General features: G+C 37.8%; 2 protein-coding genes across 10 annotated transcripts in view; both read left to right on the forward strand.

Annotated features, from left to right (window-relative positions):
* Window positions 1–23053, forward strand: part of LOC134847911 (cGMP-inhibited 3',5'-cyclic phosphodiesterase 3A-like) — a 109226-nt gene that overhangs the window by 75643 nt on the left and 10530 nt on the right. For all 9 annotated transcript variants that reach the window (XM_063865189.1, XM_063865187.1, XM_063865188.1 and 6 more), the window contains 10 exons: window positions 1016–1226; window positions 5799–5961; window positions 7781–8114; window positions 8609–8852; window positions 9765–9965; window positions 10261–10393; window positions 10793–10976; window positions 11460–11630; window positions 11970–12121; window positions 16799–16914. In XM_063865189.1, coding sequence (XP_063721259.1) covers window positions 1016–1226; window positions 5799–5961; window positions 7781–8114; window positions 8609–8852; window positions 9765–9965; window positions 10261–10393; window positions 10793–10976; window positions 11460–11630; window positions 11970–12121; window positions 16799–16914 — 1909 coding nt within the window. The remainder of the gene's footprint in view (window positions 1–1015; window positions 1227–5798; window positions 5962–7780; window positions 8115–8608; window positions 8853–9764; window positions 9966–10260; window positions 10394–10792; window positions 10977–11459; window positions 11631–11969; window positions 12122–16798; window positions 16915–23053) is intronic.
* The window catches only part of LOC134847913 (bifunctional arginine demethylase and lysyl-hydroxylase JMJD6-B-like), a 500322-nt gene continuing 493510 nt past the window's right edge, over window positions 16242–23053 (forward strand). Inside the window, exon 1 of the mRNA XM_063865193.1 lies at window positions 16242–16253. The gene's annotated coding sequence lies outside the window, so the exon portion shown is untranslated. The remainder of the gene's footprint in view (window positions 16254–23053) is intronic.

The raw sequence follows: 23053 nt of genomic DNA on the forward strand, positions 1-23053 counted from the left end.
TAGACCAGGATGATGTTTTTAGACCGACTTCTAGTATCGAAGAGGATTTCATTTTTCAAGTTTGTTAACGGAGCATTAAATCCACATATTAATCCAGGTTTCTCAGATTGGGTTAATTTTATCGAAAAAGTGTCAATCATAATTTGTTTTTGAAATCCGAAAAAATTCAAGGCCATAATTTTGAAGCCATAATTTCAAAGCCATATTTCTAAAATTGAAGTTTATTTAAAGAGCAGTTTTGTTTTGGTTTATGTGAGTCAACTTACTCATTTCCAACTCTCTGTTGGCTATGTTATAAATTGTGTTGTTTTTTTTGTTTTTTTTTTTCGGAGTCTTATAAATGCTTAAATAAACACAGAAGAGCATTAATTTTTTCAATACTTATATCAATGCGCTTACTTATATAAGCACTTTTTGAGTATAGACACAAAATGAAATTCAATTGCTCATCAGAAGGCAAAATGTGTTCTCCAACCACGAAATTGCAAATTTGCTCGCTCAAATATTATGCAACCTATAATATGGACAAGTGGATTTAAACGTTTTTGTATTCCTAGCAAAACAAAAATGTCACCTGTTGACACATTTTTCTCAATTTGCGTCAATTTTTATCAAAACAAGGCTCGATATTTTAAAAAATGTTACCGAAAATTGTTGAGCTTCAATTTAATAATCTTTTTCTTATCGTTTTGTTTAAAAATAAGGTTTTTTTTTCATTTAAAGTACATTTTTGCCTCTGAATGACGTTTTTGAAAGATTTTGAAACTGCTTTTTTGGAGATATTTATTGGCTGCGCTGGAAATTGCGGAGTTTAAAGAATTATTGGGTTGAATAAATTGCCCAAACTGTACGATAAATTTTCGATCAGTTTTATGAAAATTGCTAAATTGAAAGCAAAAGTAAAGTGCCATATCATTCGCGTTTAACAACCACTAAACTTCATTTGAAGACCAAGTTTAGCTGCATAAGCAAAAAGTTTACAAATTGGGATGAAAAAACATTAACTAAATTTCAGAGACTGCGAAGTGGGACTGCACTGAGCGCTCGGAGACTGTCGGCCACTCTATGGACCACCACCACCTCCGCCACCGGGATGCCCACGCTGGTGGGGGAGAGCAGCGAGACCCCCTCCGCCCCCCGCAAGAGCAGGTTCTCCAACACCCCGGGTGGGGACCACTCGAATAGGAAAGGCTCATTGTCCAAGAGCAGCATACTGCCTCATAATGGTAAGATAAAATTAAGATATTGTAGTTTTTTTTACAAATAATAATAATAATAATTGTAGTTCCTGCGAATCGCAGAGGAGCTATCAGTAGGCCCTAACAGTCCTGTCGAGGATAGTCCATTTGTATTATCTCCCCACATTCCAGACAGTGTTAATTTGCTGAGCGAAGCTGTTTTTCTGCGACTCAAGGCCGTTTTTTTGCGTCTAGAACTTTTACGTGGTACCTTTATTGCAGCCAAATTTGGTCAGGTTGTGGTAGACCTGAAGCTGGAGGTCAAGTGAGAGCTTGTCCTCACACACTATCATTGCCATGGCATGGGATCGAATACACGATCTGACAATTTGAAAGTGAAGGCCTTACCACTGTGCTAAGTGCCTCTAAAAGTTCTAAGTTTTGAAAAATTTAAGATTTTAAGAGCGGGGGGAAATTAGGATTTTTAAAAAATATTGACGTAAGGCTGACACGGTTTTCAAAATTAAAATAGATCAATAGTGTATGTGGTTCAAACAGAGATATTGGGTGTTATAGTACTGCTCGAAAACATTATTTGCTCACTTGTTTAGTAAATGGTCCCATCAAATCACTTAATTACTTTTAGCAATAATTGAAGATGGAATGTCAAAATCAAAAAGCTTGAGAAGTTTTAGGAAATCAAATCTACGTTTAAGTTTCCAGTTGCAAATTTGGAGCGCTGGAGATACTCGAAAATTTTGCACGAAATTTGCGCATCATGCAGCAAATATAAGCTACAAAAAATATTGGCGCATTGTTCCGACGTCCAAAAAAGGTGCCAGAATATTGCGTCTGTTTTGGTTTTTGTCAGGACATGGTTTTTAGCAAATTTTTTCTAAATACTGTTGAAAATTATTGGTTACCGCTAGGAATCCAAGTAAAAAGCTCGCTTTTTTTGTATCTATGATCACTTCGACACATTGAGCGGATTTAGGGGGGACGCCCCCTCCCAGAGGGAATTGACCCCCTGACTCCCGAAAAGTTCCCCTTTTGGTACTATTTTAAGAATTCCATTTTTTTCTGGCTTTTTGTTTCATATTACAGCCTTTCAAATGCCTCTTTTGTCAAGTTATTTCAAAAGTTTGTCTGCGGTGCAAAAAATGCTGTCAAAATAGTGTAGTCTTTATAGTATTCTGGGTTCTCGGAGCGCTCAAAAAATCAATTTAATAACCCACCCCCCCCCCCCCCCCCCCCCAGTTCCCCGCCTGAATTTTCATTAAACCTGCAAACATTCCTTACAATCTATGGGGTTTGCAAATTGCATTTTTTGTCAGCTCTCCATTAACACGTAGCATGTGCTTAGAACCATTCCGGCTCAAACTTGCAGGCCAAGTTAACATCCCCCCAAAGCTTAATTGGTTTTAAGTTAGAAAATTGCAGCCAAAAAAACTGAACAGTTTAGATGCAGCGCTTAGCAAACTTAATGCGAATTAAACGCTGGGGTGGAAGATCTTAAGTTGGTCTATCTGGGGATCTGGGGGGGGGGGGGGGGGGGGGGGGGGTGTTAACTTGATCCTAACTTTCTACCGGGTTGAATAGTAGAAAGGTATCCAAAAAATATGAATTATGCATTTTGAGATGCGAAGTAAAACAGTACCTTATACAATTGAAATTCAGCTTTTTTATCCAGTGTTGCCCAAATTAAACATTTTACTTTTGTGTTTCCTCAGTTTTTGAAAAAATAATTATTTGTTTTGAATTTAATTTTTGACATCCTCAAACTTTGTTTTTAAAACTCTTGTACTCAGAATAGTTTGTATTAATTTTTCAATGCATCCATTCAATGATATAAATTGCAGGCCGGTCTAAGAGACGAGTGGCCAAAGAACAGAACGATTCCTTCAGATTTTCAACATCAGGGAAGTTCAGATTTCCCCTTCTCTAACTGAATTCAGTGATTGTACAACAAAATATTTTTCTTCTTATGAATAAATTGCAAGCTTCATCGAGTGTTGAAGAACTTTGTTATAAAACTTAATATTTGTGATGATTTTCAGTAAAAATTTATCAGAAAAAAGTCCTAAAGTATGATCATGCCAAAACTGATTTTTTACGGTTTGAATTTTCGTTTCCGCGATAGAAGGAATGGAAACGGTGCTCCTACAATTGAAAAAATTGAAATGCGAAGTGAATGAAAAAACCGTGACTGATTTTGTTTCGAAATAAGTATTGTTATAAATTTTATCTAATTGTGCTGGTTTTATAAAAGAAGTTGATCATCACGAGGCCAAACTGTGCACTGGATAGGCGCACAATTTGGTGTCTGTAGGTAGGTGGAATCCAGAGACAATTCTTCAAGCATTTTCCAAAAACGAATTAAATTTCATTGCACAAATTCGTGAATTCAGCGTGCAAACAACTGTAACGTAAACTTTGTCGGCTAACTTGTTCTGTCACCCAAATGCAAGTGGATTTCACTCTGCAATTGTAAGCGGAATCCGCAAATTTTGAAAACAGAATCCGCAAATGTAAGCAGATTCCGCTCCGAAAATGTACGTGGATTCCGCAATTGTGTTTAATAAAGACCTAAACCCTTTCTTGCATGTGATCAAGTAACCGCTAGAGCTGAAACGACCACTTTGCAAAAGCTAATTTTAAAGCAAGGGCTTAACCATTGCCTGTGGAGTACATGAGCATATCTTAAAATATTGATAAACTAAATCGGTGGAAAATCCCATAAGTATTCGAGATAAATTTACCAGGAAGCAGTTTGTGGGATCATTTGAAAACACAATTATTGAATAAAATCGTGAGATTAGTAGGTTAGAAAAGTTTGGAAACACAAGGCACAACCCGTCACCAAGTAAGATCAATTCTAAGGATTAGTAGGTTGAAAATGATTTCCAATCCTCAGTATTTGAGATGAGATGAGAGTGAATTCAAATGTTTTTTTGTGATACCAAATCATCAGTATTTGAGATGAAAGGAGTATGACCTCAAGTAGTTTACTGATGAAACGTTTTTGGCGGTGATAGACTTCACCCCAAGTGAAAGGTTTTTGGGGGAGAGCTTAGACTATGTTGCATTTTTAAAGATTATCAAATTGATTCAAACTGTTCTGCCTTGCTCTGGTCTACTATCTCTTCTAATTTGAATTTTTAAAGATAGGAGGCTAATTTGAAACGATGTCGTTTAAATTAAATTCAGTTGAAAAGGACTGAAGATTATGATTACTTCAATTTGATCAAACGTTTGGGGGTAAGTTAGTTGGCAGGAGCTGAGATCGAAATTTGAGTTGGCAGAAATTAAAGTCGAGTTTTTGAGTTAGCGGGAGTTGAGAAATGACAGGAATTGAAGCAAGTAAGCTGGCAGGAACTGATATTGAACAGTTGTTGGTAAAACATAATCAGAAATTCAGAGTCATCTCGTTTGTGACCACCTGGTAAGAAAAGATCAAAAGAAAAGATTAAAACGCTACTATGTATGTTACTGAAATCCGCAAACAAAATGCGATTTTCGCTTGTAATTTGCGGATTCTGCTTACAATAGTGGACTAAGCAGCAGCCCAATTTTACTATACACATGTTTTTTTAATTGCATGTGCATTCCACATAATGTTTCGGATTCCGCAAATACTCTTACAAGTTCTGCAAATTCGCATGTTTTTGGAGCAATTTTGAGAAGTACAGTATTTTAGCTATTTGTTTTTTGGAATCTAAATCAGCAAAGAAGATTTAAAAAAGTAACAATCTTGCGGATTCCGCTACGGATCTGATTTTGGCTTGTTGCGGAATCCGCTTACAATTCACAAAATGCACGTAATATTTTGGCCTCGTAATATCTGAAAAGGTTTTGAAAAGATGCCTGTTTTTGGTTCTCTCGCATCGGGGTAGGAGTCTTAAATGAAAATATTTTCAAATTAGATAAACTGCTCGGAAAATGTTTTTTATACTTAAGTGCAAAAATAAGTTGGCATGAAAAAAATGCAATGTAGATTGGGCGTTTCTCAACCTTGATTTAATATTAGGTTGTGAATAACATAATTCAACAGTGAAGCGACTGTTTCAGAGAATAAGTATTCTCAACGATAACTTAAAAAAGATTTGTTAAGTATTCAGCGTTGAGCACTCCTCCGTTTAATTTGAGTATTGTTTTTACGTAGATTATTAATTTAGTGTAACTAACATTGTTTTTTGGATGTGCTAATGATCATACGATACTCTCTCAACCGAGCGAAGGCCTAGTGGAAATAAAGATCTTTCAACTTCATCAAAAACAAATTGGTCTGTTTCATAATTTTTGTTCGATTATGGATCCAACCGTGGAACTTCTAGCATTGATTTGTGGTGAATGAATGCGTTTCTGCTCTGCGGGGCGGGGGGGGGGGGGGGGGGGAGGGGGTAGATTTTTCACTTGGTCTGTTTCACAGTTTATCGTTCGTTTCATTCACCGATCCATCGGTTGATTTTCAGGAAATAGTTTGTAAGGAATGAATGTATTTTTCGTTGCGGAGTGATTTTTCACTTGGTCTGTTTCATAATTTGTCGTTGGATTATGGATCTAACGGTTGACGTTTTTCAATTGATTTGTGGTGAATGAATGTGCGTTTTTATTTTATAGTGAGTTTTGAAGTGACTGGCGACACGGCAGATGGCCCCCTGGCAGACCTCCCCCTGTGCAACTGTGACACTCTCAGCAACAGCAACATCAACTCAGATTCTAACAATATTATTCAGGAGAACAACAAGAACAACAGAAGTAAACAACATCAACAACATCATAGGCAAGGCCCCAATTCTGTTTTTGAACTACCGTTTTTTTAAGAGTCGATGGAGTAGTTCAAATGATTACGTCACAAATGGCATGATTCCCATATGGCATAAAAAGGAAAAATTTCCCAAATGGCATAAGTTTTTTGCAACAGTTGCATTAAAAAAAAGCCAGAGCAACTTTTTTGTGACAATGTGGGAAAAATTGTCAAGTTGTCAATTCAAATGTTTCATTACATTTTACCTTGAAAAAATTGTACCTTCATGTTTTCAATTTTTCCGACAAATTTGTCGCTTAACGTTTCTTTGGAAGCAATTAATTCCAATCTTGTTCGCATTTTTTCGTTCCTGACAAATTGTTAGAATTAGAAACTGATAGAAAACGTTTGAATTACAATGAAAACTTGAAATTTATGCCATTTGAGAAAAGTTTCATTTTTAGTTTCATGGGAAAAGTTCCATTTGGGAATTTACCGTTCAGACTCTTATATAAGTCGTGATGACTTTTTTTTTCAGTGGAAGTCTTACAAATTGTTCAGGCTCACTTTTACTATTTCGCGGTATGATTTTTGATTTTTTTTCAATTCAGTTTATTTCCTGTGATAAAAGGAAGGCAAACTTCACTATCGAACCGCGAAAGCGTAAAGGTCACGAAAAACGTGATTGATTTCTAATTTCAAAAAGGAAATAAATTATCGAATTTCCCAGCGAATTGAAATTTTTATCTGTTGATCCACTTTTCTCAAATTGTTGCATTAAAAAAAAGCCAGAGCAACTTTTTTGTGACAATGTGGGAAAAATTGTCAAGTTGTCAATTCGAATGTTTCATTACATTTTACCTTGAAAAAATTGTACCTTCATGTGTTCAATTTTTCCGACAAATTTGTCGCTTAACATTTCTTTGGAAGCAATTAATTCCAATCTTGTTCGCATTTTTTCGCTCCTGACAAATTGTTAGAATTAGAAACTGATAGAAAACGTTTGAATTACAATGAAAACTTGAAATTTATGCCATTTGAGAAAAGTTTCATTTTTAGTTTCATGGGAAAAGTGCCATTTGGGAATTATGCCATTTGGGAATTTACCGTTCAGACTCTTATATAAATCGTGATGACTTTTTTTTTCAGTGGAAGTCTTACAAATTGTTCAGGCTCACTTTTACTATTTCGCGGTATGATTTTTGATTTTTTTTCAATTCAGTTTATTTCCTGTGATAAAAGGAAGGCAAACTTCACTATCGAACCGCGAAAGCGTAAAGGTCACGAAAAACGTGATTGATTTCTAATTTCAAAAAGGAAATAAATTATCGAATTTCCCAGCGAATTGAAATTTTTATCTGTTGATCCACTTTTCTCAAATTGGGATAATTTTATCAGGAAAGAGTGTATCATAGTTTGTTAAAGAAATTCAAAGCGCTTTAACGCCATCTATTTTTTTGAAATTCTTAAGCTGCGTTTTTTCAAAAAAGAAATCAACTGTTTCCTTGAGCTCATTGACTCTTTTCCAACTGTCTGTTGGTTATGTTTTTCTGTAGAAACATCTTTGGGAAAAATGATTTTTCAGCCAAAAAATTGTCAAAAACTGCTGCAGTGATAAAATTGATAAAAATTAGTTTGAATTGTAAAAAACATATGCGAGACGAGAAACAGAGCACTTTTTTTGAAAAATACCAAAAAAAAATAAAATTTTTTTTTCTAGTTTTGTGTCAAGCAAAATGACCAACTTCTCGTTTTTCATAAGAATTTCACTCACTAAAGTGCATACTATCAGTATATGCTTGAAAAAGAAACTCGTCGGAAAAATTTAATTGTAAAATTTGGGGCCTGATTATAGAAGATGCTCTTTAAACCGCAACAACAGCGTCAGCAACAACAGCGCCCAAAACCAAGATGACGTCATCAAACAGCGAATGAGAGATTTAAACAGCACTGCAATTTCATCCTGCAATGACAACACATACTCGGATTTTGGTCCCGACGGCGCCAACGACAACTTCTACTCATCATTTGGGGCGAATAGCACATCTGTTAACTCGGCAGCCAATCAGAGCCAGCAGATGCAACTGAAAGCGGATCAGAACAAGCAGCAGGGTAAAAAAGGCGGAAAGAAGCAGCTAACGACTATTCCGGATATCTCGAACAGTTCCTGGAAGTCTGGAGACGACATTGTAAGTTGAGAACTCCTTGAGATTTTCAGAGACTAGCGGTGAAGTGGCTAAGCATCCGCCTACCAATCGATAAGTCGATGGTTCGAAACCCACCATAATCAATGCACTTTACTTGAAGGTTAAGATATCAATTCCTTGCACAAAATCACCAATTTAATTGCATGTAGTACTTAAACCAGGGCACAGAAGCACTGCTCTGTAAAGAAAACTGACCAATTCGTATGATGAAACGATAATTTTATGCATTCAGGTCAACACTTTATAACTAATGAGAGGAATAATGTATCGGAAACATGACCCGTATGAACACCTGATAATCAAGTTTTTTCATGCCCTAAAAAATAATTCAAGATAATTAAATTGCAGGAGATTAACGCATACTACATATCAAATAATAAAAAACTTTAATGAAGTAAGCATCCGCATCTGCCTAGGGTAAGTCACGGCGATATGCCCTTTCAATGCTTGCTATAATCATGTTGACTCTTTTTCAGTTTGACCTTTTGCGTGGGGTCGGTCTCGCCAAAGAGGTTATGGAGGGTCCCCTAATTGCCAGTCTGAACTTATGGAACTACCCAATCTTCCGACTGGAGCGACAAATTCCGAACAGAATTCTGACAGCCACTGCATTCAAAATATTTGACGACTGCTCTCTTTTCGACTACTACAAAATAGACCTGAAAAAATTTGTCAGATTTTTCTCACAACTTGAGGATGGATATTGGAGCAAAAACACATGTGCGTATTTTTTGTTCAAAATTTACAATTAGGAAACTTTCTTATTTCCTATTAACTTCACAGTTAGAAAATTATTTGAAAATCTTTCTATCTCGAGAACCTTAGGCCTGGCTCAAAGGCCGAAGCTCTTTGACAATGTAATAACGGATTGAATCTTAAGTTGACATCATGCAAAGGTCGGTGGTGTTTGTATTCTCAATTTAAAAAAAAAATTAGCGAAAAAGTGAAGATATTGCTGTATTGCTGACTCCTTGATCAGCATGTGATCCGTACTGACTTCTTGATCACTCCCTATTGTGATTATTGTTCCGACTTTCGATACGAAAGTAACGGAATATTTGTGCTCGGGGTGGGTTTTTTTTTCTTCAGACAAATTTCGACTTTTTAACTAGCCATTTTTGACGGAATTTTTTTATATCATTCAAAAAAAGTTGTTGTCCTGAGCTTAAATTTGAAAAGATATTTAACCTGTGAATATTTTTCGTAAAGTTATGTGGGTTTAAAGGTTGCCATTTTGGCTAATTTGGGACAATTAACGCGCGATATATTTCGCGCTTTTAACGCGTAAGCGGAGAGTTAATCCATCTTAGGAATTGTTCCAAATTGGTTGAAAGAAGCTTAATTGATTTGTAAGAGGAGCGAAATCTATCCTTTTGTCTTTTAGTATTCGGGGATGATTTTCATAAAAAATTTGAAAATCAAGAAAAAAAATTTCATTTTGTTTTATTACATTGAATTTTTCAAATGTTATTACTGCTCCATAAACCTTAAAAGGCAGTCGGAACATTCAGGGCTTCGCCCTGATATGAGCAGTCTTGCTTACTAGTTTATAATTTTAAACCGGAAAAAATTGCCTCGTCCAAAGCTGATATCAGAAGAAAGATTCGTAACTTCACTTTTGGTTATTTCTAGATCACACACGGACACATGCTGCAGACGTGATTCAGGGCGTCTATTACCTAACTATGAACCAAGTGCCATGTTCCGGATCCAGACACGACCATGTCTCCGGACTCCCCGGCTCCTCCAGCGACTTAATGGACGACAACACCTCCAACGACTCAGACTACCTCCGCATCAACGGAGGCATCGAGTGCTCTTTAGGCGCCATAGGTACATTTATAAAAAAAACTATCAAAAAATCTCATTAACGGAATATAATTAGTTCAGGGGTAATAGAGTTACCGAAATTACTTGAAAATTGTTATATTTTACAAGCGTTCGATAGTTCATTCGTTGCACATACCCCCCCCCCCCCCCCCCCCCCTACTTCACCTTCACTCTTAAATACATTTTTCTCGAAAAAATTCACCGATGCGGGGGAGAAAAAACAGAGACCATTGATTTCATGATTATTCCCGTTGTTTAATTGGAAATGTTTGGCTTGGAAATGTTTGTTTTCTTCTAGCGGAGAGAATGCCGGGAATGGAACACATGTCACTTCTATTGGCGGCTGCCATGCACGACTATGACCACCCGGGGAGGACGAATGCCTTCCTCGTGGACACGCAGGACCCACTGGCCATACTTTATAACGACAGGTCAGTGACCTTCCACATACTCAAACACTAATGAGTATGTGCATATATATATACCTAATTTAACGGACAAAAAAAGACATGTATTGTACCATTTGATGACCATTGACCTGTTCTCGGTGCTATAGTTCAGCCACTCCTTTTTAATCAAAAATTTTGATGAAAGATCAACAAAGCGAGTTAAAACTGCGGATTATCCTCTCTCTAAATAAAACCTGCAATTAATTTCGTCCTAACAAGGCATTATTTCTTCCTTAAAGGTCATTTCTGTTTGCTAAATACAACAACTGTTACAATTTGAATCAAAAGAACCTCCTCCTTTCCTTTTTCTGCAAAAAAGAGATATTAAAAATGAGATGTTAACAAAGAGATCCTTCAATTTTCATTTTGGTTCACTTTTAGATCTGTGCTGGAGAATCACCACGCTGCTAGCAGTTGGAAGTTGTTGATGCAAGAAGAAAATGACTTCATCACTTCAGTTTTGGACCCTGTGGAATTCAAGAGACTTCGTTTTTTAGTCTTGGAGACAATTCTGGCCACTGATTTGAAGAAACACTTTGACTTTCTCGCTCAGATGAAGGCGAAGGTCAGTATCATAAAATGGCGAATTTGTTTTTTGAGTTAATCGTTTTGCCATTAGAGTCAACAACAAAAGAAAAAATGTATAGAAACATTTCATTTTAGTTTTAAAGTGCGGGAAAAAATGAGTCTTAGAGTCAAGTTGAATTGAAACAAAAAAATTTCCCCATACATGTCAACAGGCATAAAAAATTACAAAGAATTCAATTTGCGATCAAATTCTCGGAGCAATTAAATCGCTCAAAGTCACAGATTTTACCAAAAATTTGGCATAAACTTTAAATTGATTTACTTTTATATCAATTCTTTTGCAAATTTTATGTTTTAAAAAATTGAGCATGCTAATTTAAAACAAATTTTGTTGTAAAAAGTATGGCAAAATTATATGAAGTTGCATGACAAACATTTGTTAAAGAGTGTCAAATTGTATGATGAGTCCAAAAATCGTTTTTTTTGTAAGCCCGGATGACAATTAAGCCTGGCTTTTCAGCTCAATAGCATCTCACAGACTGGAGGTCCAGTGTTCGACTGGACGAACGAGGCAGACAGAATATTCTACTCCCAACTGGCCATCAAGCTAGCCGACATAGGGGGTCCAACTAAGGGTTTCGACATCCACAGACAGTGGACTGAACACATCTGCGAGGAGTTCTATCAACAGGTTACCACTTGGAAAAAAGTCAGGAAGAACACTTTTTCCGCGTCAATTTATCCAATACGTCTAAAGACAAGGGAAGGTCTAAAAACTTATCCTACAGCAATTTATATGAAAGAAAAGCTGTAAAAATCTGTTCACTTGTGATCCCTTGCACACGTTTTTTAGTCATCCTTAATCATTTTAGATATGTCTTCCTAAATTAAATAGAAGAAAAATCGAAAGGGAGGGAACTGGAAAAGAGCCTTGAATTATTGGATCTCTTTAAGCATCCCCCATGGTACCTAGTAACGAATCCCCCCATCTATAAAAGATAAAAGGGTTCTTTAACTTATTGTCTTGTAGGGTGACGAGGAGGAGGCTAGAGGTCTACCGGTGAGCATGTACATGTCCAGAACCAGCCCCCAAGTGGCACAGTTGCAGGAGTCCTTCATCACCCACATGGTCGGCCCCCTCTGCGAACTATTCGAGGCAGCCTCTCTCATACCACTGAACTCGTGAGTCAACTGCTCCTTTTTTTTCAACTCAATTTCCTTCACCACTTCAATTTAGCATTTCATGATATAACTTTATGATGTAACGAGGTTTTTTAGAGTTTGATGAACGTGGTGAAACTTCTTATATAAGTCGCGTTGATTTTTTTGTGCTTTTTCGGGTAAAATCTTGAATGTTATTTAAGCTCAATTTCGATTGTCCGAGGTTTGACTTTGATTTCTTTTTCCATCCATTTACTTTGTCCTTTGTTAAAAGAAAAGCTAACTCCCCACTATCGAAGCTAAAGATTGTAAAATTACGCAAAACGTGATCGACTTCTACTTTCGAAAATTGAATTTCGAAAATTTGCTCAAAATTTGATTGTCTGCCGAATTTTTTAAATTAAAAACGGTTAGAAGCTGTTGCTGTGGATTTATAAGATCTGAACTTAAGATTAATGAAAGTAAATTTTAACTGTCAATTAACGTAGTGAAGACTCTTAAATAGGTTGTGATGACTTTTGTTTATTTTTGGCGTTTGGTTTGGCGTTTCTTTCTTTTTAAGTTCAGTTCATTTTTTTTGTTAAAAGGAATGGAAATTCTAATATCGAGCAGCAAGAAGGTAAAAAACACAAAATACGTGATTGATTGACTGTGGATTCTAATTTTCAGATTTCAACGGGGAATTGAACGTTCACCTTCCGACCCAGTTTTCTCAAATTGGGTTAATTGTGTCGGAAAAGTGTCAACCATAAAATGGTTTTGCATTTCAGAAAACCTTAAAGTCATTTTTTTGTTCTTTGAAAATCGACAGTCGAAAATTTTTCAAAAATAAGCAATTTTTTTTCTGTTTCCCTGTGTTCATTGATTATTTTCCAGCTGTCTGTCTGCTAGTTTTTTTCTCAACAGTTTTCTCGACTCTGTATTAAATCTTTTCCCACACAAACAAGTGAAGTTTTTTTTGAACACTCAATCAAAAAATTGCTAATTTTCAGAATGGTTGTGGAGTTGTGCTAATTTTTAGAATGGTTGTTTTAGAATGGTTTTTTGATAATTTGAATTCATGGCAGTTCTACAGATTTCTGGAATTTTATTAGTTTTGAGAAAATGAACAATTTTTGTTTGAGGAAAACAGATTTCATGAAAATGTATGGAACTTTGTTTTTTTTCTACTTTTTTAAGATTTTTGAGACGCTTTGGAAATTTGTTCGACAAGTTCAGTTTTTCTCACAAACCTTTTTGCCTAATTTCAAATATACGGGTTTCGACCAAAAGACATCCTACTCAACTGTCTGCCTGGATATTCCCTATTCTCTTCGTACAGTACCTCACTTTCTATTGCCTTTGAAAAAGTTCTGCGGCCCAAAGAATGACCCATATTTTTGTAGTTTTTTCTTTTCCTCGAAAGCTACTCTAACGAAACTGACACCAAAAAAAGTTGCAGGAAGCTGCCATGTATTAGCTATTAAGCACAAATTTTTTCACTCAAAAAGTTAAAGGCTAAGAAGCCTCACTGCATAAATGGCTGCAAAGCTACGGGTTCAATCAAAAGAACAACTTATGTGAGTCTTCCCTGCAGAAGCAATGAATCCCTAATTTTTGTGAAAACTGTTACTAAATTTTAAATTTGATAGATTTTTTTTGGAAGATTTTAAGGAGTCAACGAGCCTAGTTCAAACTCTTATACAGGTCGTGTTAGTTCATTTCGTGTTTTTTTTCAGGAACAGTCTTTAGATTCTCTAATAACAAAAGAAGTGCATTCAATTTTGTAAATGCCCCCAAGGAGCCCATAAAATATGCAAAACTTTTGCGTTCCATTCAAAGTGATTTGGAGGCAATTCTGAAATCTGAAATGGCCTGAAAAAATGTGATCGATTTCTAGTTCGAAACATGGAAATAAATTTTTAGATTTCCCAGCGGAATAAAAACTTTTTTTAATAAACCAATTTTCTCAAGCTGGGTTTATTTTGTCAAAAAACTGTCACAAAATGCTCTTCAATTTGAAAATGCCTTTTTTTTTAAATTAGTTTTTTTTTCAGTTTTTTTTGCGTTCAGTCTGACTTTTTCCATTTGTTTGTTTGCTGTGTTGTCTAAAAAATGCGTTGCAATTTCTGTTGTTGATGGTTCAATTGAAAAAAATGAAGCAAAAATTTTCCTGCATAAACAGCTACAGCCTATTTTCTGTAAAAACAAACCCGGTTTGTCCTTAGAATAAAGCAACTTTCAAAGTTTTCAAGAAATTTTGGAATTTTTTTTCCTTTTTTCTTTGAAAACTACGCAGCCAGTTTTAGTAATGAGTTCAAATGAAAACAAGACTGCTCGTACATCAGGGCAAAGCCCTGAATGTTCCAACTGTCTCTTAATTCATATCGAATAGTTTTTGAGAACGAGCAGTCTTGTTTAAATTTTATTGTCTATGAAAACTGAAATATTTTTCATGTGATACAAAAATTGAACAGTGTCAGTCAAAAGTGTTTTGAATGGGCAGGCATTTGTATTAAATTGGTTAACGATTCAAATTATGGAGAAACAGCTAAGTAGATAACCTCGGGTTGAATTTTTTCTCTGCCAATTAGGCATTTTAAAGAACAGGTTTGGCAAAATTTTGTGTAATGTATGAAAAATAATATTGCTCTGGGTTGATTTTTTTTGTAAAATGGGTTAATTAGTCCAACCTATGTCTGTGATTTCTGTAGGCGGTGAAAAATGTTAGTCTCAAATCATTCCTATTTGAGCAGAGGCAAGATAATTGATCCAATTCTTGCGTTATTATATGACAAAAGTTTCCTTTTTACTTTTTTGTGTACATTTTTAAGGGCGAGTTTGACTGTTTTTTAAGACATCTTAAATACATTTTGAATTTTGTTTTTTATTGTTCCGACTAACGTAAGTAACGGAATTAACGGAATATTTGTGCTCGGGGTGGGTTTTGTTTCTTCAGACAAATTTCGACTTTTTAACTAGACATTTTTGACGGAACTGTTTTTTTTTGTCATTCAAAAGGTATTGTTGTCCTGAGCTTAAATTTGAAAAAAAGTTTCCTCTGTGACAGTGGCGTGTGCAGAAAATTTTTTAGGGAGGCGGTTTTTAGAAAAATTTTGAAATTTTTGTCGTCTTTTTTTCAACAAATTTTTCAACAAACAGGCCAAAAAAAGGCGTTTTAAGACACTTTTTGAAAAATTTTGACCAACAAATGGCGTTTTTTCGCTCGCGCTCCCCCCTCAAAATTAGCCTTTAGAAAAATTTTAGGGTCCGTCACCAAAAATGGTTATCTAAAAACAGTACAAAAGGTTGACCATTTGGTCGACAGGGGGTCGAATTCCTGAAAGAAGGGGATCCCCGCCCCCTACCCTAAATCCGCTAGTTGCGCCTGTAGAAAAATTTTGAGGTTTATCACCGAAAATGGATGTCATAAAGTTGTACCCTTTCGAAAATTTTGGCAACTAGAATTGAGGGGAATGGGAAGGAGTGGAAGTCGCACCCCCCCCCCCTCGGCACGCTTCTGACCTGTGATTATTTTTCGTAAGACAATTAACGCGCGATATATTTCGCGCTATTAAAGCGTAAGCGGAGATTTAATCTGTTTTAGAAATCGTTCCAAATTGGTTGAACGAATCATATTTGTCATAATTGATTTGTTACTAGGAGCGAAATTTATCATTTCTTGGTCTTACTACTCCACAGACCTTAAAAGGCAGTCGGAACATTCAGGGCTTCGCCCTGATACGAGCAGTCTTGTTGTTTTTAAACTTTAATTGGATCAATGAGAGTGGCTGAAATAAATTGGAAAAAAAAATCTGAGCATGTTTAATTTGGGGCAGTTGCCACGCGTTTATAGAAAACTGGACTGTTTGTGCGGAGTATTTTTTTTTCAAATTGGCAATTTTGGCAGACTTCAAACCTCCGCAACCTAACAAAAAATGATTGTAGATCAACCATCTTTTGATTTTAAACTCATGGCATTGTTTTTTTTGAAAAAAAAATCCCTAAAAACTGTTCATCGAAGAATCGAAATAACTATTCAAAACCTCACCGAGTAGAAACAATCCATTGTTTCTTTGAAAATTGGAACGAACAGAAAATGAAATGACAGAATATGGCTTGCATTGAGTTTTTGATGTCAACAAGAATTAAATTCCACTTTAACTTATTAAATTGCATTATATTTTCGTGGCAAAATTAAGCAAATCACGTTAAGAATTTATCCTTAATTAATTTCATTATGAGACCAAAATGTTCACTGGATAGGTGAACAATTTAGTGTTTGTAGGTCTCTAGAAGTCTTTAAACATGTTAAAATTTTGTCGAAACGATCCAAGAAAACGAAAGAATAAAAGCAGATCAAAAAGAACGTCCTTGTTGCAGAATCTTTTTTTTCTCTGGTGAAATAAGTTTTTTAATAAAGAAAACTATGCAGCGCAAGCGAAATTTTGAAAGAAAAAATCTGGCTGAAAAAAATTTTATTGGATAATTTTTTTGGAAGCATTTTTTTCGCGTTCTCTCCCCCTACTTTAAATATGTATTCTTTAAAAAAAACAATTACGTGTTTCAAAAGCATTGAAAAACATTCAATCCCCCAAAAGCAAAAAATAAAAAGACTTCATAAAAATTTCATAAAAAAATTGGTAAAGGCCGAAATTATAATCTCAGAAAGAATCTTCGACTTTCTAAGTGCAGTTTGAAATTTCATGTTATGTTCAGACGGGAGGAGGAGCTGGTTGCCGACAGATTAGCGGCTGAAAAGAGTGGCGACGTCTCGGGGGGTCTGCCCAAGATCCGAGTCACCAAGGCCGAAAGCGAGCAGACCACAAATCCAGGTACGCAAGGGGAAAGGGCAGGTGGGTTATTCAGAGGAACTATAGGCCCGAATTTCAGGCCCGAGTTCCAGGCCCGAACGATAACAGGCCCGAAACTTTTGTCAGCCAATCAGAAATCAACATTGAAAAACAGAAATAAGCATACCAGTCAGTTTCGGATGGTTTAAAAAACCTCGATGGGCTCAGAGTTTTTTCTCATTCGATCTTCATTGCCATGAGAGCTGATAGCTCAAGGGCCGTCCTCGCGCCAAAAAAAACGAGAGACCGAAAATAGCCAGCGCCTTTCAAACTGACCCAAACTGACTTGACCTTCACGCCTATTTCTTTAAAATTTTTGAGTGCTGAATTTTATTTGGCTGACATGATTTTCGCTCATTCTGTCTTATGCTTGACAGCTCCCCTCTCCGAGCAATGGGGGTGTTCTTTAAATTAAAGAAGCAATCCTGCAGTTATTGAAATTTTAACAGCAAATAGCCAGTGTATATTGTTTTCCGCGCCGTGTTTAGTAGCTTTAGAGGCCACCCTCTCACTAATAATTACATTTTTTTTCAATATTTCAGTAACACCGGCTAGGTTGCTGGTATGAAAAAACACGCCATGTTTTTGTTTGTTGACAAAATATAATTCGTTGTTGATAGACTTGGAAGCTTTGCCAGCATCAGCAATTTGAATCAAACCGTTCATTGTTCACAATGTGTAATGTTTTAAATTAAACTAGCAAGCTCGTCTCCAGTAATCAATTAGGGCGCAAAAAATTAGTTGTTCTGATCTGTCAGGGGCTACAATATGTTCAGTTGTCAATCATCCTAGTTGTCAATCATCTTAGTTGCTATTCTTATTTCTCATACTTTAATTAAGTGTGAGTTTGGTACCTGCCTGTCAATCAACTAAAAGCTGTCTAGCTGTTATGTGTTGACCTCTAGTTCACTCTCTTATTTATGCGAACTAGAATACAGTCAATTGAGTATTTAACAGCCATCTTTTTACAAACCCTTGTTATGGCGCAGCCAGTGGATGGTGGGGGAAAAAACCCCCTTGGAATTGTGGCTTTCTGGCCTCCAACTCAGGCGGAACCGCAACTTTTATGGGAACACTGGAAACAACGATTTCATTGGGCAATGGTGGCGAAACATGGACTAGTCTTGTCAGACTACTACTTTCCATCGACATTAACTGAAGCACAGATCGCAGACCTGGGTGACATTGGTGGAAAACCACGGGCAGAAGGTGAACGTACACTGATATCGAATCTGTATTTATGCCTGGGACATGAGGGACAGAGAGCCTTGCATAATCAACATCCACACTTAGATATGGAAACAATACGATACCCACGTTTTTTGGATACCTGTGTAACTCTTTTTCAGAAAGAGCGGAACGAAAAGTACGAGATGTACCAAATGTTGTCGAGGAAACAAAAGGAGGGTGAGAGTCTAGAATCGTTCTATGCAGAACTTAGCGGGGGAATGGCGGCAAGATGCAATTTGGGCACCCAGGAGCGGAAAATGGTGAGAGACATATTTATTTTCAACATGAGGAACAGGGACGCACAGAACGAGCTGTGTCGGGAAACTAAAACCCCGGAAGAAGCATTCCGCATCGCAATGTCATATGAAAGAGGAGACAAATACGCAAGGAGCTACAAGGGCGCCGTATCCGGTTCCACGGGAATGGCGCATCCATCGCCAGGGGGTTCCCTACAGATCAAAACGGAACCAGTCAGTAATATTCGCGGATCCAGGGGACGAGGAATGCCAAGGGGACGGGGTCAATACCCAAATCGTGGAGGAGGTCGAACAACCGATCGAATGCAAGAGCGCAGATGTTACAACTGCGATCAACCGAACTTCACCCCAGAACACCGACAACGATGCCCAGCAAGAGCCGTCACATGCAACTTCTGCAAAAAGATTGGGCACTTTGAGAGGACTTGCCGTGGAAAACGACAATCCAGGGGGGGACAACCAGTTGGACTGATCCAAGGGGATGAACTCTTCGACGAAGAAGATACCCCCTCGGATGACGTGGAGCCCCAAGCTGCGGCAAATTCAGTAGGCTTCGTTAAACGAGAACACCACAGCTGGTCATCAGAAAGTTCAGACGATTACATGGTTATGGCAATTCGACGGAAGAAAGAAACGGCGTTGAAAGTTGCCGGGCCTAAACTCAAAATATTCATTAATGGGCACCCGATGAACATTTGGATCGACAGTGGATCGCCGATTTCCATTCTAACACTGAAAGATTTGAGAAGAACAGTGGGAAGAGCGGGAATCAACTTGAAGCAGGATAACACTGACGATGACGAATTTCGAGACTACAGTAACAATCGGATCAAGATGTTGGGCAGAATGGAACTCGAGTTAGCATCAAACGGCTGGAAGACGACAGCAGAAGTCCGAGTCATTGGGGGGACCAGACCATCCATCGTGGGACGTGATTTGATGGGGAAACTTGGACTCCAGTTGATGCAAGCAGATCCAAGGGGGCAAGTCATGAACATCCAGGGGGCGGAGGACAATTCATGCAAGGAGGGGCACGATGAACCGGAGGATGAGCAGATGGATCAATGGCAATCATACTTCAGTAAGCTATTCCCAAAACTTTTTACTAGAGTTGGAAAAATTAGGAACTACAAAGTTCAAGCAGAATTTTTCAAAAATCTTGTACCGGTGCAGCAGAAGAGACAGAGAGTACCGGTAACGCTCCAAGAAAAAGTGGACAAAGAAATCGATAAGCTATTAACCCAGGGACATATAGAAAAATTGAAAGAGTGTTCGGATCGATACTTTGTTTCTCCGATCGTCATCACCGTGAAAAAAGACGGGTCCGTAAAATTAGCATTGGAATCACGAGAGCTTAATAAACAAGTGCATAAAAACAAATACCAGATGCCAAATATAGAAGAACTTGTAGATACAATAGGACAACTTATATCCGAGAAAAAACAAGGGGAAGTGTACTTTACTACGATGGACCTAACGTACGCGTATGGGCAACTACCGCTTAGTGAAGAAACAAGCGTGCACTGTAATTTTTCTTTGGTGGGCGGACGGTCGACAGGAACTTACCGCTTCCGAACAGGGTTTTACGGGCTAACGTCAATGCCGGCAGAGTTCCAGCGATAAAAGGACTCACTTTTAAACGAATTCCCACAAGCGAACGCGTTTATTGATGATATTTTGGTTACAACCAAGGGAACGGAAGTAGAACATATCTCCTTGGTTGAAAAGATCCTCCGGAAACTAAACCACGAAAACATATCCTTGAAGTTACCAAAATGCGAGTTGGCGAAACGCGAATGCGAGTGGCTTGGCCATCGTATAACCGAAACGGGGGTTACGCCTCTTAAACGAAAAACATCGCCGATAGACGCACTAAAAGCTCCTAAAACAGTCACGCAATTAAAGTCATTTATGGGCTCAATCCACTGCTTGCATAAATATTTACCGGCGATAGCGGAGATGTCAGCTCCATTAAGGCCACTCCTCAGCAAGAAGAACGAATATAACTGGACCGCGGAATGTGAAAATGCTTTCCAAAATATTAAAATGGGGGTGGCGAACATAGTTGAATTAAAACACTTTGATATTCATAAGGATATTAGAGTTGTTTGCGATGCAAGTCACAATGGCCTTGGAGCGGTTTTAGAGCAATTGGGTACCGAAGGGTGGCGCCCTATATCTTTTGCATCACGATTCTTAAACGCAGCCGAGAAAAAATATTCCACTAACGAGCTTGAGATGCTGGCAGTGGTATGGGGGGTCGAGTATTTCAGAAATTACATCCTAGGGAGATCATTTACAGTCATTACCGATCATAAGGCTTTAATTTCATTACTTAACGGGAATAACAAGAAAAACAAAACACTTTTTTCAAGACTGACACGTTGGCTGGACAGACTGATTCCTTTTGACTTTGTAATAGAACACAAACCGGGCGCCAAAATTGGATTGGCAGATTATTTGTCGAGGCATCCTAGCGAACCCCCTAAACCGATAAGTCAATATGATAATTTGTTCACCGTGGCAAAAATCGCTTCGATCAGAAAATCCCTTGGTTTTACAAATGAATTAAAACCCCTTGGTAAACGAAATTATCAGAACATTCGAGAAACTGGTTCTAAACAGTCTAGACGGTTTTCATCCAATCACAAGCGGGAACGAATAACATGCATACAACCAGCGACGGTTGAGGGCGGAAAGTCATGCGTGAAGACAACGACCAATAGGAAACGATCAATTTGCATAACGCGTAAATCAAAGAAATCCAAGGGACATTCAGTGTGCTCTATATATTGTTCCCTTGGAAGACGGTTAAATTTGCCTACATCCAAACACTCAAACAAAATGGATAGCGACTCTAATTGTTCTTTCCCAGTATTTGAAATTGAAAATGTTGAAAACGATACAATTGATTCCCAAACTAACAATCCGAATATACTACAACCTCAGATCAACTCTCCGCTTAGATTAGATGAAAACTTATTGAGTAGCGATGAAATAACTGTCATTAACCCTGAAATTGTTGCAATTACTAAAAACACACGGGATTCCAAAATTAATACAGTACTTTCCATACCTTCGAAATTTCCAGGCGAGCTTTTTCCTACTGTTAATCCGAATCAGCAAATTATGTCCATCATTCCCCGTGATTGCAAGGTTATCAAGAAGTCTCAATCGTTACCAGAACTTTTTAATTTAGAATTTGTTGCCTCGAACATACCAGCGGATGTGAACTTAGTACGAGTAAAAGAAGCATTGGAGAAGAAGACAAACTTGAAAGAAGAACTCCTAAAGATTGGGAAGTACTGGGCTCAATACGCTAACGATCTGTCGTTACGGGACGATTGTGTGTGGTTGGATGAACGGTTGGTCATCCCTTTACCTTTGCAAGTCCCAGTTGAATCGCGGATACACTATTACCATCACGGTAAAAGAAATATGTTCGAAGCAGCGCGTGACGTCTGGTATCCTTACATGTACCGCAGTTTGGCAGCAAAGGCCACGTACTGTCAGCAATGCACGGAAGCGGGTAAGAATCTAAAACCGTTATTACCCAAGGGAGACATGGGCAAGGTCCCAGAACCAAGGGAACCCAATGAATGTTTACAGTTGGATTTCTGGGGGCCGATAAATTACTTGAACGAAAGTAAGAAATACGTTTTGGTTGCTACGGAACGATTCTCAAGGTGGCCGTCAGCAATGGTTACTACCACTAATACGTCAGATAAGGTCTTAAAATTCCTTAATAAGTACATATCGCATCATGGAGTACCTCGGAAGATCCACGTTGATCAGGGATCATGTTTTACTTCTAATAAATTTAAAAGCTTCTGTAACGAAGAAGGCATCGAGCTAATGTACTCCCCAGTGAATGATCATCGAGGCACGGGGTCCGTTGAACGGACAATAGGAAGTTTGAAGAATTTTGTCTTAACATATGCGACAGAAAAAGAACATAAGTCTCTAGAATCTATGGTCGATAAAGCGCTAAGCGCTCTACGATTCTCAAAAAATGCAACTACTAAATTAACACCTTTTGACGCTCACCACGGCAGGGAGGCCAATACCGTTTTACGAAACCTTACGAAAAAACCAAGTTTGAAAAACTTGAATTGGAAGAACGTCTTAAAACAAAAATGTTTGTGTTTAGACGAAACTGATCCTGAGATGAGTAAAGTTGCATTCCCTCAGCATTCGAATTGGGAGGAGAGGTCGGATCTAACATACGCTCCAACTTTGCGAAGGGCCCTATCACGCTGGATAGTGACCAACAAATGGACGCATGTCCAAGGGAGGGATCGGAAGTTGGACCACAAATCCAAGGGAGTGGAGACACTGGCCCTAACATCCAGGGGAGTGGAGGAGGACGCACCCTATACCAGCGTACTACCAGCAAGACCCTAAATTGGTATAAATTACTAAAATCCAATGTAATCTCTGAATCCGAACATACTTTAAAACTTAAAAACGGATCCGTTCTTAGGAAAAGTGCAGTGGCATCAAAACCGAAACCTGACCTTCCCAAGAAACGGAAACCGGCTACGCTCAAGGATATGCTAGCGAGCGCAAAGAAAGGAGCAGTCGTGAGCCCGAAATCAAAAAGAGCTAAGACTACGCGGACGGTACAAGTAGCC

The sequence above is a fragment of the Symsagittifera roscoffensis genome, chromosome 6 (genome assembly GCF_963678635.1).
Source record: "Symsagittifera roscoffensis chromosome 6, txSymRosc1.1, whole genome shotgun sequence".
Taxonomy (NCBI): Eukaryota; Metazoa; Xenacoelomorpha; order Acoela; family Convolutidae; genus Symsagittifera; species Symsagittifera roscoffensis.